At 38.4% G+C, this 12,417-nt stretch overlaps 1 protein-coding gene across 2 annotated transcripts in view; it reads right to left on the minus strand.

Moving 5' to 3' along the window:
- Positions 1-916: 916 nt before the first annotated feature.
- LOC306881367 (guanine nucleotide exchange factor VAV3-like) overlaps positions 917-12,417 on the minus strand; it is a 47,081-nt gene continuing 35,580 nt past the window's right edge. The window contains exons 21-28 of one of the 2 annotated variants that reach the window (XM_079435446.1): positions 11,064-11,129; positions 10,284-10,318; positions 10,035-10,151; positions 9,352-9,439; positions 8,114-8,222; positions 4,165-4,245; positions 3,730-3,878; positions 925-2,860 (exon numbers count right to left, since the gene is read on the minus strand). In XM_079435446.1, coding sequence (XP_079291572.1) covers positions 2,819-2,860; positions 3,730-3,878; positions 4,165-4,245; positions 8,114-8,222; positions 9,352-9,439; positions 10,035-10,151; positions 10,284-10,318; positions 11,064-11,129 — 687 coding nt within the window. In that variant the 3' untranslated portion in view covers positions 925-2,818. Of the gene's footprint in view, positions 2,861-3,729; positions 3,879-4,164; positions 4,246-8,113; positions 8,223-9,351; positions 9,440-10,034; positions 10,152-10,283; positions 10,319-11,063; positions 11,130-12,417 lie in introns of both variants that reach the window. The other variant, XM_079435447.1, reaches the window with a different exon arrangement.

A 12,417-nucleotide genomic window follows, 5' to 3' on the forward strand; every position in this document is an offset into this window, starting at 1 on the left:
GTAAAGACAGTGTGATGAGGTAAGTCACACCCATAACTCTTCACCCGTTCCTGTCTCGTATTCAACACCAAGAGGTGACACTTTCAGGTCATAGGACTGAGGGATGTTCTCTCGCTCTGTCTCTCTCTCTCTGTCTCTTTCTTTTTCTCTGAAGTCTCCTGCTGTCAGTTCACACCTTTCTGAAGTGGAGAGAGATAGACCTGCTTCCATCCTCTGGCAAACAAGGCTGGCCATCAATCACTGCTACGCTGCAGCGCGGCCCTCATGGCCTTTTCTGAGCATCCCTCAGGTTAAATCTCAACTACTGTTCCTACTCGGATCCTACTGTCTTAAGATGATTTAAGAGCATTAGTGGGAATTTGTGACGAAAACACTGGAATTCTGAAAAGAGAACAAAATCAAAACAGTTTGTTTGGAAACATATTGAAATGCAGGAGATATATGAAAATATAAGTCCCACTTACATTATTTGTGGAGATTTAGGAGAACTGACAAGTGTTACTGGGTTAGTTTGTTCTCAGTAAGAGACTGAGAGGTAGCTTTCATTAAGTTAACTAGAAAGTAATTAGGATTGAATAATTCAGAGTGAGAAAAACCAGCAAAACAAACAAACAAAACAAAAATGTCAAATCAAACAAAAAGTAATTAAATCCATCATTAATACTTATATTTGTGCTGTTGTTGTCCCTCCAGAATGATGTCACTTCCTGGTGGATGATGTCACAAAGGAAGTGGCTTAAAGGGATTATTAAAGGGAAACAAACAACTAACTGGATGGAAAGGATATGGAGGAAAACGGTCTAAATATCAGTTATGTTAATATATTGATGTATTGAGATTTGTGTACTTTTATAGCTGGAGGACACTGATCTCATGTAAAGTTGGCCATAACTTGATTAGGAACTGCAACATTATGCATATTTTAAACATTTACCATCAGAAGTTTATTTTTGCCATGAGAAGTAAAATTGCTAGTATATTTCTCACAAAAAAAACAAAAACAAATGTGAGGAACAATATTAGGACTCGCGCAAGAAAAAACAAATATACAAGGGGGGAAAAACAGCTAAAATATTGCCACTGTAATGGGTAGAAAAAAAATATTCAAAGTAGTACAATTTTCTCACAACATTGGCAAACATGGCAAAATCTTATGTTTGGACCCTGTACACAGTATATATATTTACAAAAAAATTTTGTATGGCTAAGAAAACTAGATTTTAGCAAAAAAGCAGCTTGTAACAAATGTGTGTGCATTTAAAGAGCAATTTCCTTTACACACAACTTACAAAACTATTTTAAACAAAAGTTCATCTGAGAGAAAAATTCCCTACCAAATTCAAGGGGAGCTGATATATCTATTACGGTGCAAAATTCCTATTCTATATCAGTGTTTATGTCTTGTTTTCCAGTAAAAAAAAAAAAAAATTACAAATCCTCATAACAAAATAAACATACCTGAGAAGTAAAATGACACAATATTAATACTTATTTTCAGAGAAACTATTTTAAACATATACTACCATTCGAAAGTTTGGGGTATGTAAGATTTTTCAAAAGTTTAAAAAAATTACTTTTATACAGTTATACTGTATAACATACTGTATAACTACATTTACTGTACCTTTTTTAATTTGAACATATCTGACAATGTAATGTATTCCAGTTTTCAGTGTCATGTGATCCTTCAGAAATTATTATGCTGGAAGAAACATTTCTAATTATCATCAATGTCGAAAACATTTGTGCGTCTTAATATTTTTGTGTAAACCATAATACAATTTTTTCAGGATTCTTAAATGAATAGAAAGTTCAATAAAATAGCATTTCTTTGAAATACAATCTTTCATAACATATTGCTACTCAAATTAATGCATCCCTGATAAATAAAAGCATTCATTTCTTTCAAAAATAAAATCGTACTGACCCCAAATTTTTGAACAGTATTGTATTTTGTATTTTTCCTTTAGCAGATTTTTTTGTAAGAGGCATAAACCTCGCCAAAAAAAATTTGCATTGTCTAGGAGCCTTAGTGTCCCAAACACCACAGCATTAACAAGTCGTTCCATTGCATGACAAGAGAAGAAATTGACTTCAGTCCAAAATCAGTGCCAACATTCTGCTTGGGAGCACCTGAGGTTCAGAAACAGACAGAGCAATGACTGATCACAGCGCAGCATGTTAGTCCGGCTAAGATGGATATCGCACTGAACGACAGACCTCCTGTCACCGTGCAGTGCTCCGAGCGCCCTGAGAGAGCAGCGCCACTAAGTGTTATCAGGGCTGAAGAGGAGGAGGCAGGGAGGAAGGCTTCGTGACAGCGCGGCACTCCATCTCGCCCCAGCCAAACTGTGTTGAGTCAGATGGGTGAATGAAATCATCAATTATAGCACAAGGTGAGCTGAAAGCCGAGTGGAGGGAAAAAACGGCCAGCTCAGGGCTTTTCTCTCTGCGTGCCACTCCTGAGTTTATGGGAGGTCCGGCAAAGCACAGAAATGGAGTTTAAATTTTAAACAGGCAGAGAGAGGGGGGCCCCAGGCCTTGTGTGAAGATTTCAGGAGGTGACAGGGTGAGAGGGAGGAAAAGAGTGAGAGAAAGAGATGTCTGGACTGAATGTCAAAGCCGACAGGGCCTCGGATGCATCACGCTGCAGGTCTCAACCGCAGTCCACCGGATCCCATTAGAGGAGGCTGATAATTGCTGTGTTTGTGGTGCTTCGCTCAAATAAGAGTGCACTGTTCGCTATTCCGTTTCTTGTCCAAAGCCAACAAGTGGCCTATCACTGTCGCAGCATAGAGAGGATAACGTCCTGCACTGATCACTCCTCTTCCTCCACATAAGTTGAAGGGAACCATCCCACCTGTAATATAAACAGCATCAGTGAACATTACTGAAGACTAACACTCGAGCGTATCTCTTCTTCTTCGTGACTATAGTTTGAGAGCTCTTGTCTCAGATCTGATAATGACATATGCAGAAGAATCATTAAGAGTCATTCTGCCATCTTCTGTCATCACTTCCAGTTAATCATCTCTCTTAGAAACGCACTTGAGCATATGAAATGAACACAAGCGAATGTAATAAGGTTTGAGGAAAGATTCAGGTGTCTTGGAGAGTTAAGATTAGCTATATTGCAGGGAAATGCTAGGCTAAAATCTAATTTCAATCTCAAATGTCAGTCACAGTCTCACACATCCGTATTGCTATGTCATGGATCTGGGTACGTTTCAAAAAATGTTTTACCATGAACATGAGTACCACTGATATATTATAACATAAGTAAATCAAAAGGCCTGAAGCACATGACCATATTCATTACTGCATCATTAATATGTTTAAGATGAGTTAAAATATAATTTCTAAAATATTTATTTTTAAAAAAATATTACATATATACATTAAAGTTGGGGGTTGGTAATATTTTTTATTTTTTGAAAATTCTCTCTCATTAAGGCTTTATTTCATTGATCAAAAATACAGTAAAACAGTACTATTGCAAAATATATAAATAAAGTTTTTTCTATTTTAATATATTTTATTATTTATTTATTCGTGTGACCATGAACTGTGATTTGCATGGAAGGGCAAGAGTTCAGTTCCATGTTGTGCAAGGTTGGAAGAAAAGCTACACACTATCTAAATAAACATGAAAGCACCAAAACTTCTAGAGAACTGCATTCATACTTGCGCTTCAAGTGAATAATGGTGTATAAGAGTGGTTTTCCTCACCTGGCCATTGACTTCACCTTTCCACCATCCATTGGTACACTTGATATAGATCTTCACCAGGTCGCCCACCTGCAGAGAGAGTTCCCGTGTATCTCTGGAGCTGAAATCATATCGTGCCAGTGCAATGCCAAGCACTCTCGGGGTCAAAACTGAGGGAGAAGGGGACAAAAACAAGTTGTTATAAAAAAGACAAAAAGAGTGAGACACCAATGTTTCCACAAGACATGCCAAGTAGGACAAAACATGATGATGCAACAAGATGATTGGGGATTTTGGCACAAATGCATCATGCACAGACATTTTCACAGATCCACTTTTCTCAGCAGCTCTCAGAAAGCACACATACACTACAGAGAGAGCTGAAGCAAACACAGGGAGAAGAGACTGAGATGGCTAGAGGGGGAAATGAATAAGACAGGTGACTGATAGCTGTACCTGACCAGAAGGGTGAGGGGGAGGGAGGAACAAAACTGTAGCTGGTGGAACTCAAAACGGAAAGCCCACACAGCACTGGAGCTTAGGATCCAAGCCGAGGCAGAGCAAAGAAAATAAGAACACAAAAACCCAGAGATCTTAACGGAGACATTTTCAACAAAACAAACAAACAAACAAGCTGATATAAAGAACTCCACACAGCACTGGGCGAATGAGCTCCCTCCTTGAAATATTTAATATAAAAGTTTCACACAAGATGTCTCAATGTACATAAAATAAATCAATAAGGTCCATTGTTGTTTTTGACAAGGGCTGTGCAATAATACTGCCCAAAATATATTATTCAGTATATAATATACAATATTAATTTCATACAATCAGTGGGGAAGGAAATGCATCCCAAATGTTTGTTAGACCTCAAATATGAATATAAACATAGCTTTAGATGTAAACAACAGTTTTGCTGCTCAGTATTTTTGTGAAAACTATGATACATTTTTTCAGTATTCGTTGATGAAAATAAGTTCAAAAGAACCACATTTATTTGAAATAGAAATCTTTTGTAACATTATAAATGCATTTACTGTAACTTTTGATCAATTTAATGCATCTTTTAAATTATAAACAAATAAAAAATATAATTAACAAAAAAAGCATTGCATTAATGTTTTGTTTATTTTTTATTTTATTTTTTTTAAATAACTTGTATACTGAATAAATTAAAATATATTAATTTAAATAAACAAATAACTTAATTTTATTTATTTATAAATGTGTAAATTTTAATTATAAATATAAATTTTAATAATAAATTAAAATAAACAAAAATGTATTGGGTGTATGATATTTCTTAAAATAATAATAATAATAATAAATTACCAATGTCATGTTTTAATAATATTGCAATATTATCATCAACTGTGGTACTCTTTCACAAAGAGAATATGCAGACTTTTTTAGTGACACACATCTGATTGTCTAAAACATACTGGCTACATCGAAACATTGAAATTTAGATTAATACCGGTACCATGGATTTATTTTTTAAAATAAATATGGACATATATTTATTGCACAGCCCTATTTGGGACACCATTGACTTTTATTATATGGACAAAAACACATTTCTCAAAATACCTTCTTTCATGTTCCACAGAATTATTGTATTATTTGGGCAGAAGCAGCTGGGATAAGATTTAAAAAAAAAAAAGCATCAGAGCTTGAAAATTGTATAGGCTACCCATATTCCTGTAAGTGTCGATTATTTTTTTTTTTGTACAATATTTTCTCTAGGTGTTCTGGTGGCTTTTGCCAAGAACACATGAGTGTGTGTTCCTGGCCCTGTCACTGACACAGCTGTGATAGCGTTCATACAGAGCGTGAGTCCCGTTACCATCTGAACGCCCATCTGAGCATCCAGGACTTTCTAATATGTAAACTAGCAAACGTCAAATCCACAATATGTTTGCCTGCCTGCTTTGCATTTCCTTTGGGGGGAACGAAGCAGTGGGCGATAAACCAACTACTTTTAACTGTGACACTGTGACTCAGAAATCACCTGCAGAAAGCATGCAGCCAATCACACTTTGAATATCTATAGTCAGAATTGAAACCGATGCGTTATCTGTCAAGTAAATAACATTCCTCACATTAGCTTATCAAACACAACCCTGATATCTCCCTTTGTGTTCAACGTGTTTACCAAACACTCGACGCCTGCAGACGTGTCAGCGCCCACACGCCAAATGATCTGTCAGAGTATTTGTGTGTGTTTTGGTTTGGGGCACATCAGCGAGAGCGCTGTCCCAGGATGCGTTGAGGGCCCGGATTTTCTGCGGAGGTTTGTGAAAGGATGCATCACTGAGAGTGGCAGTCGAACATAAACACCTCTAACAAGCCAAGGTTGCTGAAGAAAAAAAGGACAAATAGAACAGCGAAATCCCCAATTCACAATCCCCACTATCCTGTTCTTTCTATCAACAGAGCCGTATTCGTTCGATAAGCCTTTTTCTACGTGACACGTCTCTCTCTGTTCAATAAAGCTGACTTTCTGTGTCTCCACTAGTTGCCCTTTCATTTCTCAGTGCAGCGACTGTTTTTTCTCTTAGCTGTGAAAGAGAAAAGCAGCCGAGTCCCTACAGGTGAGGGGGAGCTTAGCATCCATCATGGCTTTTTCCTGTAACTCAAAGCAAACTGTCATGTCATGTCAGAGAGATTGCCGGTGCTACTTGAGCACAGCACCAGCGTCTTGTTTAGCCGAGTCCTCTCTCTCGCCGCATCGCCTGCAGCAGCAGCTGCTGAGCCAGACACAAACAGCCATTTTCCTGCTGCCAGGTGCCGAGTGCGTACGACTCGCTTCGCAGCATCTGTCTGTCTCTTTGATGAGCCATCTTGGGCAATGAGAGCTGAAGTAAACACGTACGTTTATACACTATGAAAGTAACGTGTATATGCACACACTATGTTTTCACCCAACCTTTATATTTAATCAAAAGAGCCTGAGAGGTGTCGGGACGCATAAGCAAGTCACCAGCTAAAAACACATCCTGAGAGCCAGCTATGCCTCCTGGCATTAAAAGAGGACCTGTCTGAAGACCCATTCACACTGACGGTGATTTTAATCGCTGAAGGACGACAGGTCACTGTACTGTTAGCCGCTAGTAGACATTCCTGCTGCTGGATGCCCAAGTGTTACTGCATGCGCAACCGGCCGTAACTCTTTAAACTGTATTGTTAGTGCAAATTAATATGTCTATTTTGGCAACAAATCAGTTTTGCTAAAAACATTTTTGTTTAGATATAGATTACAGCAGTGCGTACTTTGATGCATTATATCACATCAGTGGTATGTATTTGAACTTGTATTTGATTCTGTACTTTATCTGAACGTTTTTATTTTGTCAAATGTTTACTTATTTCATTACGTTCCAAAGCATAATATCATTCTTTTTACTTCACTACATTTCATAAACTGTTCTGTCATGACAACTCTCAGAAAGTTTAGCATGGCAATATACATGGCAGTGTTAATGTGTTTGGTGTTGGCGGAATAGACCTGTTAGTTGCAATGATTGAATTAACTGGAAAATTAATTTTGGTCACTTCATTACTAGAAGTCGTTGTCAATCTGAACGACTAGAAGAGACTAATGTCAGTGTGGAGTTTTTATTCAATTGAGTTTGAGTGGGAGTGGGAGGGTTTTATCTTCATTTTACATTGGTACTTATTTATCTTTTATGTTACACATGACTTGAATTTGTCTGAACTCTGAAATATTTCTGTGTCCAAAATGTGTCCAAAATGTCCAAGTCTGAGTGAATCCGAGTCCAAGTCTCAAGTCCAAGTACCCCAAGACTGCAGGCAAATCAGATCTTTTCAGGCTGACTATTAATTGCAAGTAATCAAATCTGATTTTTGTGTCTAGACATAACCAACTTATCTGCATGGCACGACACAAGCATACCCACTTTTTGATGAGGCTTTCAACAGATGCAAGAAAAATAGAGGTGCATCCTCTCGATCTCCAAATAAGCGCCCAATTGAGTTGCGATGCAGAACTTCTCTGCCGCACAAGAAAAACTCAGCAACGGAGGAGACTGGCATATATTGCGATGTTTCGTGCCATAGTCACAGCCAGCTTCGGTTTCGTTTGAATACTGTATACTGTAAATAATTCTTGCATTTCCATCAACGGTTTGACATTATTGTTGTGTGTCAAATTAAGAACGATGAAATGATAATAATATTTGAAATCCGATTTGAGCAGCCAGAGCATCCAGACTGAGATGCATCAGCAAAATCTGATTGGAATTACACTTCAAACCATCTCCATATGGGGTTTGAATAAAATTTTGAAAAAAAAAAAAAAAATCAGATTTCATGTGTTTTTATGCTGAACTAATGTCATCATATTTTCATTGTGAATTTAAACAAGGTGTACGATACTCACCAGCTGGTGTGAATCCAATACCAAGCTCCTTATAGGGCACCTGCAGAGTAGTGTCCAGAGAACGGAAACCCTCTTTCAGAGAGTGCTGTTTGTAATACTCAACCAGTTCCTGGACAGAAAAAAAAATCACAAGTTTAAACGCTTTTTTCAGGGATTCCCAAAATATTTTGCCAGCTGAACGTCTGTGACCTAAAATATTTACCTGAAGTTCCTCTGTAATTTTAAGTAAATATTTCAATAATTATCAACACATTCTCATGTTCACAATTCTCTTTTTTGTTGGTTAATGGTTAAATCGCACGCAGGTAAACAAACAAAATATAGCATCTTTTTAGTAAGTGTTTCATTTTTATTATTTAAAATTTTTCATTATTTTATTATTTATTTTCACGAGTTCACACTTCACTTCACTTCACAGTGTGCTGTCCGAGGGGAGGCCTCCAAGCTCAAAATATAGCCCGAACCCAGAGAACTCCCCCTATCCCCAAGCTGGGACAAGAATAGTTAGGAGTGAGGAGGGGTGCCAGAAAAACTGTTGTGGGAAAGAGGTAAGTTGGCTGTATATATATTTACTTGTACTATCATGCTAATTAAGCTGATTATCTGAAAATCCTCCACCTGTGCTGAACGTGCTCCTCCCTGAACTCTCTTAATAAAACAAAATTGAATTTTACATTTTTATGAGTTAATTTATTATTACCTTTCCAACAGCTGCAGTTGGGAAACCCTGCATTATTTTATCTTAGTGGAACAGCTACAATTGCTTACATGTAGATGCTCACATTTACAAAAACATACATACATTGTTTTATGGATGTGCACCATGGTAATACTATTCTTTGACACACCCTGGAGTACCATGATATATGAATTAATAATCTTTCAGTACTATATACATTATAGCTTTCCTTCTTACAGTACATGTTGTCACCACAGTGTATTTTATTAGGGATACTTGATCATTTTAAAGCCATCTAGAAGAAAACGTAACAAGGTTGCAGTAGTATTGATGACTCTGATGGATTAATAGCTGGACTCCCATTATTAATTATGCTAATGAAATACAGAAATATGCAGATCAGCACATGTTCTGTTTTTTGATAAAAAAAAGCTCAGGTCTCTGCAGCACAGCTAGCGACACTAAATTATAGCACCCTACATATGTACTCATACGGTGATGATAAATGGAGCAAATGATGATGAAGACCATTGCTTCTGTGCAACGCAAACCCACTTACTAACACAGTCTTGAACGTCCTGCTTTCAGCAATGTAGAAGCAGCCCTCCTTGGTGAGGATCTTAATGTGTTTAACATCATTGTTGTACCTGCAGATGGCAGAGAATCACTGTAACCATTCCAAGATTGTCAATATTTCCAGATGGGCAAAAAGTGAGTGTTAAAGGGACACGTCACCTAAAAAGTGAATTGAGTGAATGATGACAGAATTTCAATTTTTGGGTGAACTATTCCTATAAAAACTGGATCTAAAGACTTCATGAGAAGGAGAAGATCTGATGTTTAGTGGTAGGTTATTTCATTACCTTGAACCAGATATATAAAATCCACAATTCCCTTTAAACTTTAATTATGAGCTTGTTGTGGAGAGTTAACTATAACCTAAGGATGTGAAACAGGGCTGTCAGTCCCTGACCGCAGGTCAACACATTCAGAGGATAAAATATTTTGACAAAGACCTTGTGATTGGTTTAAGCATGAGACACGCAACTATTAAAAGCTGTATGCAAATTCCATGATGCATAATGCATTGGATTTCATGGAAGGAAATGCATGAAGAAATCTAAGCTTTGCATGCAAAAGGACGTTCGTGCAAGGACCACACTACTGTCTGTCACGCCAATTTTATGAACAATAAAAACACGCTGGCTCAGATATATGAAGTGGGATAATAGCTACACGTACTTGATGCTGATAGCGTACTCTCTGCTCTCCCGGCTCCTGTTTCGCACCAGGTAGGTGCTGTTCTCTCTCTCCATGAGCTCAGACTCTGCGTGGTGCCTCTCCACGGGCCCGGCGAACCTGCTCGCACAAGCCAACATGCACATGGTTAAAACCAAAACAACAACACTCAGCACACGCAGTCGTGCAGATTATTTTGTGTAATATGGATGTTGGAATAAATGTGATTAAACATTTACTGTTGAGACATACCAGGGCTGAGCTGAATAGTCGACTGTCCTTGGTACCTGAGGATGAGAAACATTATAAACAACGCCATACTTATACAGTGCCCTCCAAAAGTATTGGAACAGTCAAGAAAAAATTGCTCTGTTGGCTGTGGAGTCAAGACATTTACAAATATGATTAAAAGATGAATATGAGACAAAAGTACAGAATGTCACATTTTATTATTGGGTGATTCAACACATATATGTTTGACCAGCTAAGAAGTTCAGCACTTTTAGAGTTTCATCCCTCTATCTGATGTGTGCATAAGTCATCAGTAAAGTTGAGAGGGCCTGTTCCAGAGGCAGCCATGCATGGCCATGCCATGACATTAACACATTTAATAATCATAATTATTCAAAACTTTTGGCCACCGATGTACTGTATATAGTGAAAGTGAAAAAGTGAAAGTGAAGTGTGGCCAAGTATGGTGACCCATGAATTTGTGCTCTGCATTTAACCCATACAAGTGCACACACACAGCAGTGAACACACACACTGTGAACACACACCCAGAGCAGTGGGCAGCCCGGGGAGCAGTTGGGGGTTCGGTGCCTTGCTGGTATTGAAGGTGGAGAGAGCGCTGGTTATTCACTCCCCCCACCGACAATTCCTGCCAGACATGAGACTTGAACCCACGACCTTCGGGTCACAAGTCAGACTCTCTATCCATTAGGCCACGACTGCCCCACATATATAGTTCACACAAATAGAAATCAACAGCATTAAAATGATTATGCAAGTCATACAAATATACATACTTACACATGGGCAGGGTTTGACTGCATCACTTGGAAAGAAGCCGGTCTCTTGCGCTGTCAGGATTTTGCCCTGCCAAGACGTGTGGTTGTTAATTGCATTATATTTGCCTTGAGGCGATGCTCCCCCTCCCCTTTGCTTTAATAAATCTAAGACAATTAGCTCACAACAAGCAGTGAATCTCATTTAGAGCCACAGTTAATTACTGTTCAGCCCCTACCCACGGTTAAACTCCGTTACGCATCAGAATGAAAGCATCAACTAATGCTGAATAATCATACAGCTTCCACGGCAGAACCTTGTGAATCACGACACTCGCCAATAAGCCATTGTTTGATATTGCTGCTCCGAGCATATTTGGATTTATGAATTACATTAGACCTGAGTTTCGTATTATGTCTTCGTGCAATAGATTGCATTGAGCAATCGCAGGCCGGATGCCAGTTTTAAAATAGGCTCGTTTCTTGCATGGCTTCAGCCACAATTATCTGTATATTTTTGGATATAAACCGACAATTCCCCCCCGACTCGGTATGAAACAACAGCTGGGAGGTTATAATGCGCTGTGAATGCGGTGGAACCAGATGCCAAAATTTAGCAGCCTATGATTGATTGCGAGTTTGGCTGAAGGTTTGACTGAGGGTGTAATGAGCCTCTTCTCAAACAACTATACTGAAAAATATATATATTTTTATTTCCAGGCCCCATTTAAGATCATCTTTAACAAGTATGAAATTCATTTCAGAAAAATGCACCTCTACCCCAAACTAGATTGGAGCTCCAAACTGGAACTGTATTCATGATTTATTCGGCTTAATAATGTTTCGCCATAGCTTTTGAAAGCCCTTTATATTTGCTATGCCACAGATAAGCGTATGATAAAGATTAAACTTATTACCCCATTAGAGTAAACAGTTGGCAGCCTAAAGGATCAAATTAAATTACAGTGATCGATTGCACTATTCTGGCAACGGGACAGAGATAATTGTCTTCCAGTAACATGGGAGATGGATGCTTAGTGCTCTGTAATTCCATTCTTTGGTGTCATGGGACCCTGAAGATTTAGTAGCCTTATTAAGAGTTAAGTGTCGTTTCACACAAGATAAAATAAACCAGTGATGTGCATTATCATTCAACAGCAGCGCTTCTCGCTCCCCTCTATGACCTGCATGGTGCGTGAAGAACCACGGCTGACATGTACGTCTAGCCGATGCCTGTCTCAGTCTGTTGACTCGGTGAATCTCTTGGCATCCATTTTTGAACTGTAAGGTTTTTTCTACCTCGGTGTGTGCCATCAGGCAGAAATGGCCCAGCATAAAGCATGGGAAATCTCGCTAAGTGTCTATTCCCCGCCGAGCTG

This window comes from Barbus barbus (assembly GCF_936440315.1).
Source record: "Barbus barbus genome assembly, chromosome: 15".
Lineage (NCBI taxonomy): Eukaryota > Metazoa > Chordata > Actinopteri > Cypriniformes > Cyprinidae > Barbus > Barbus barbus.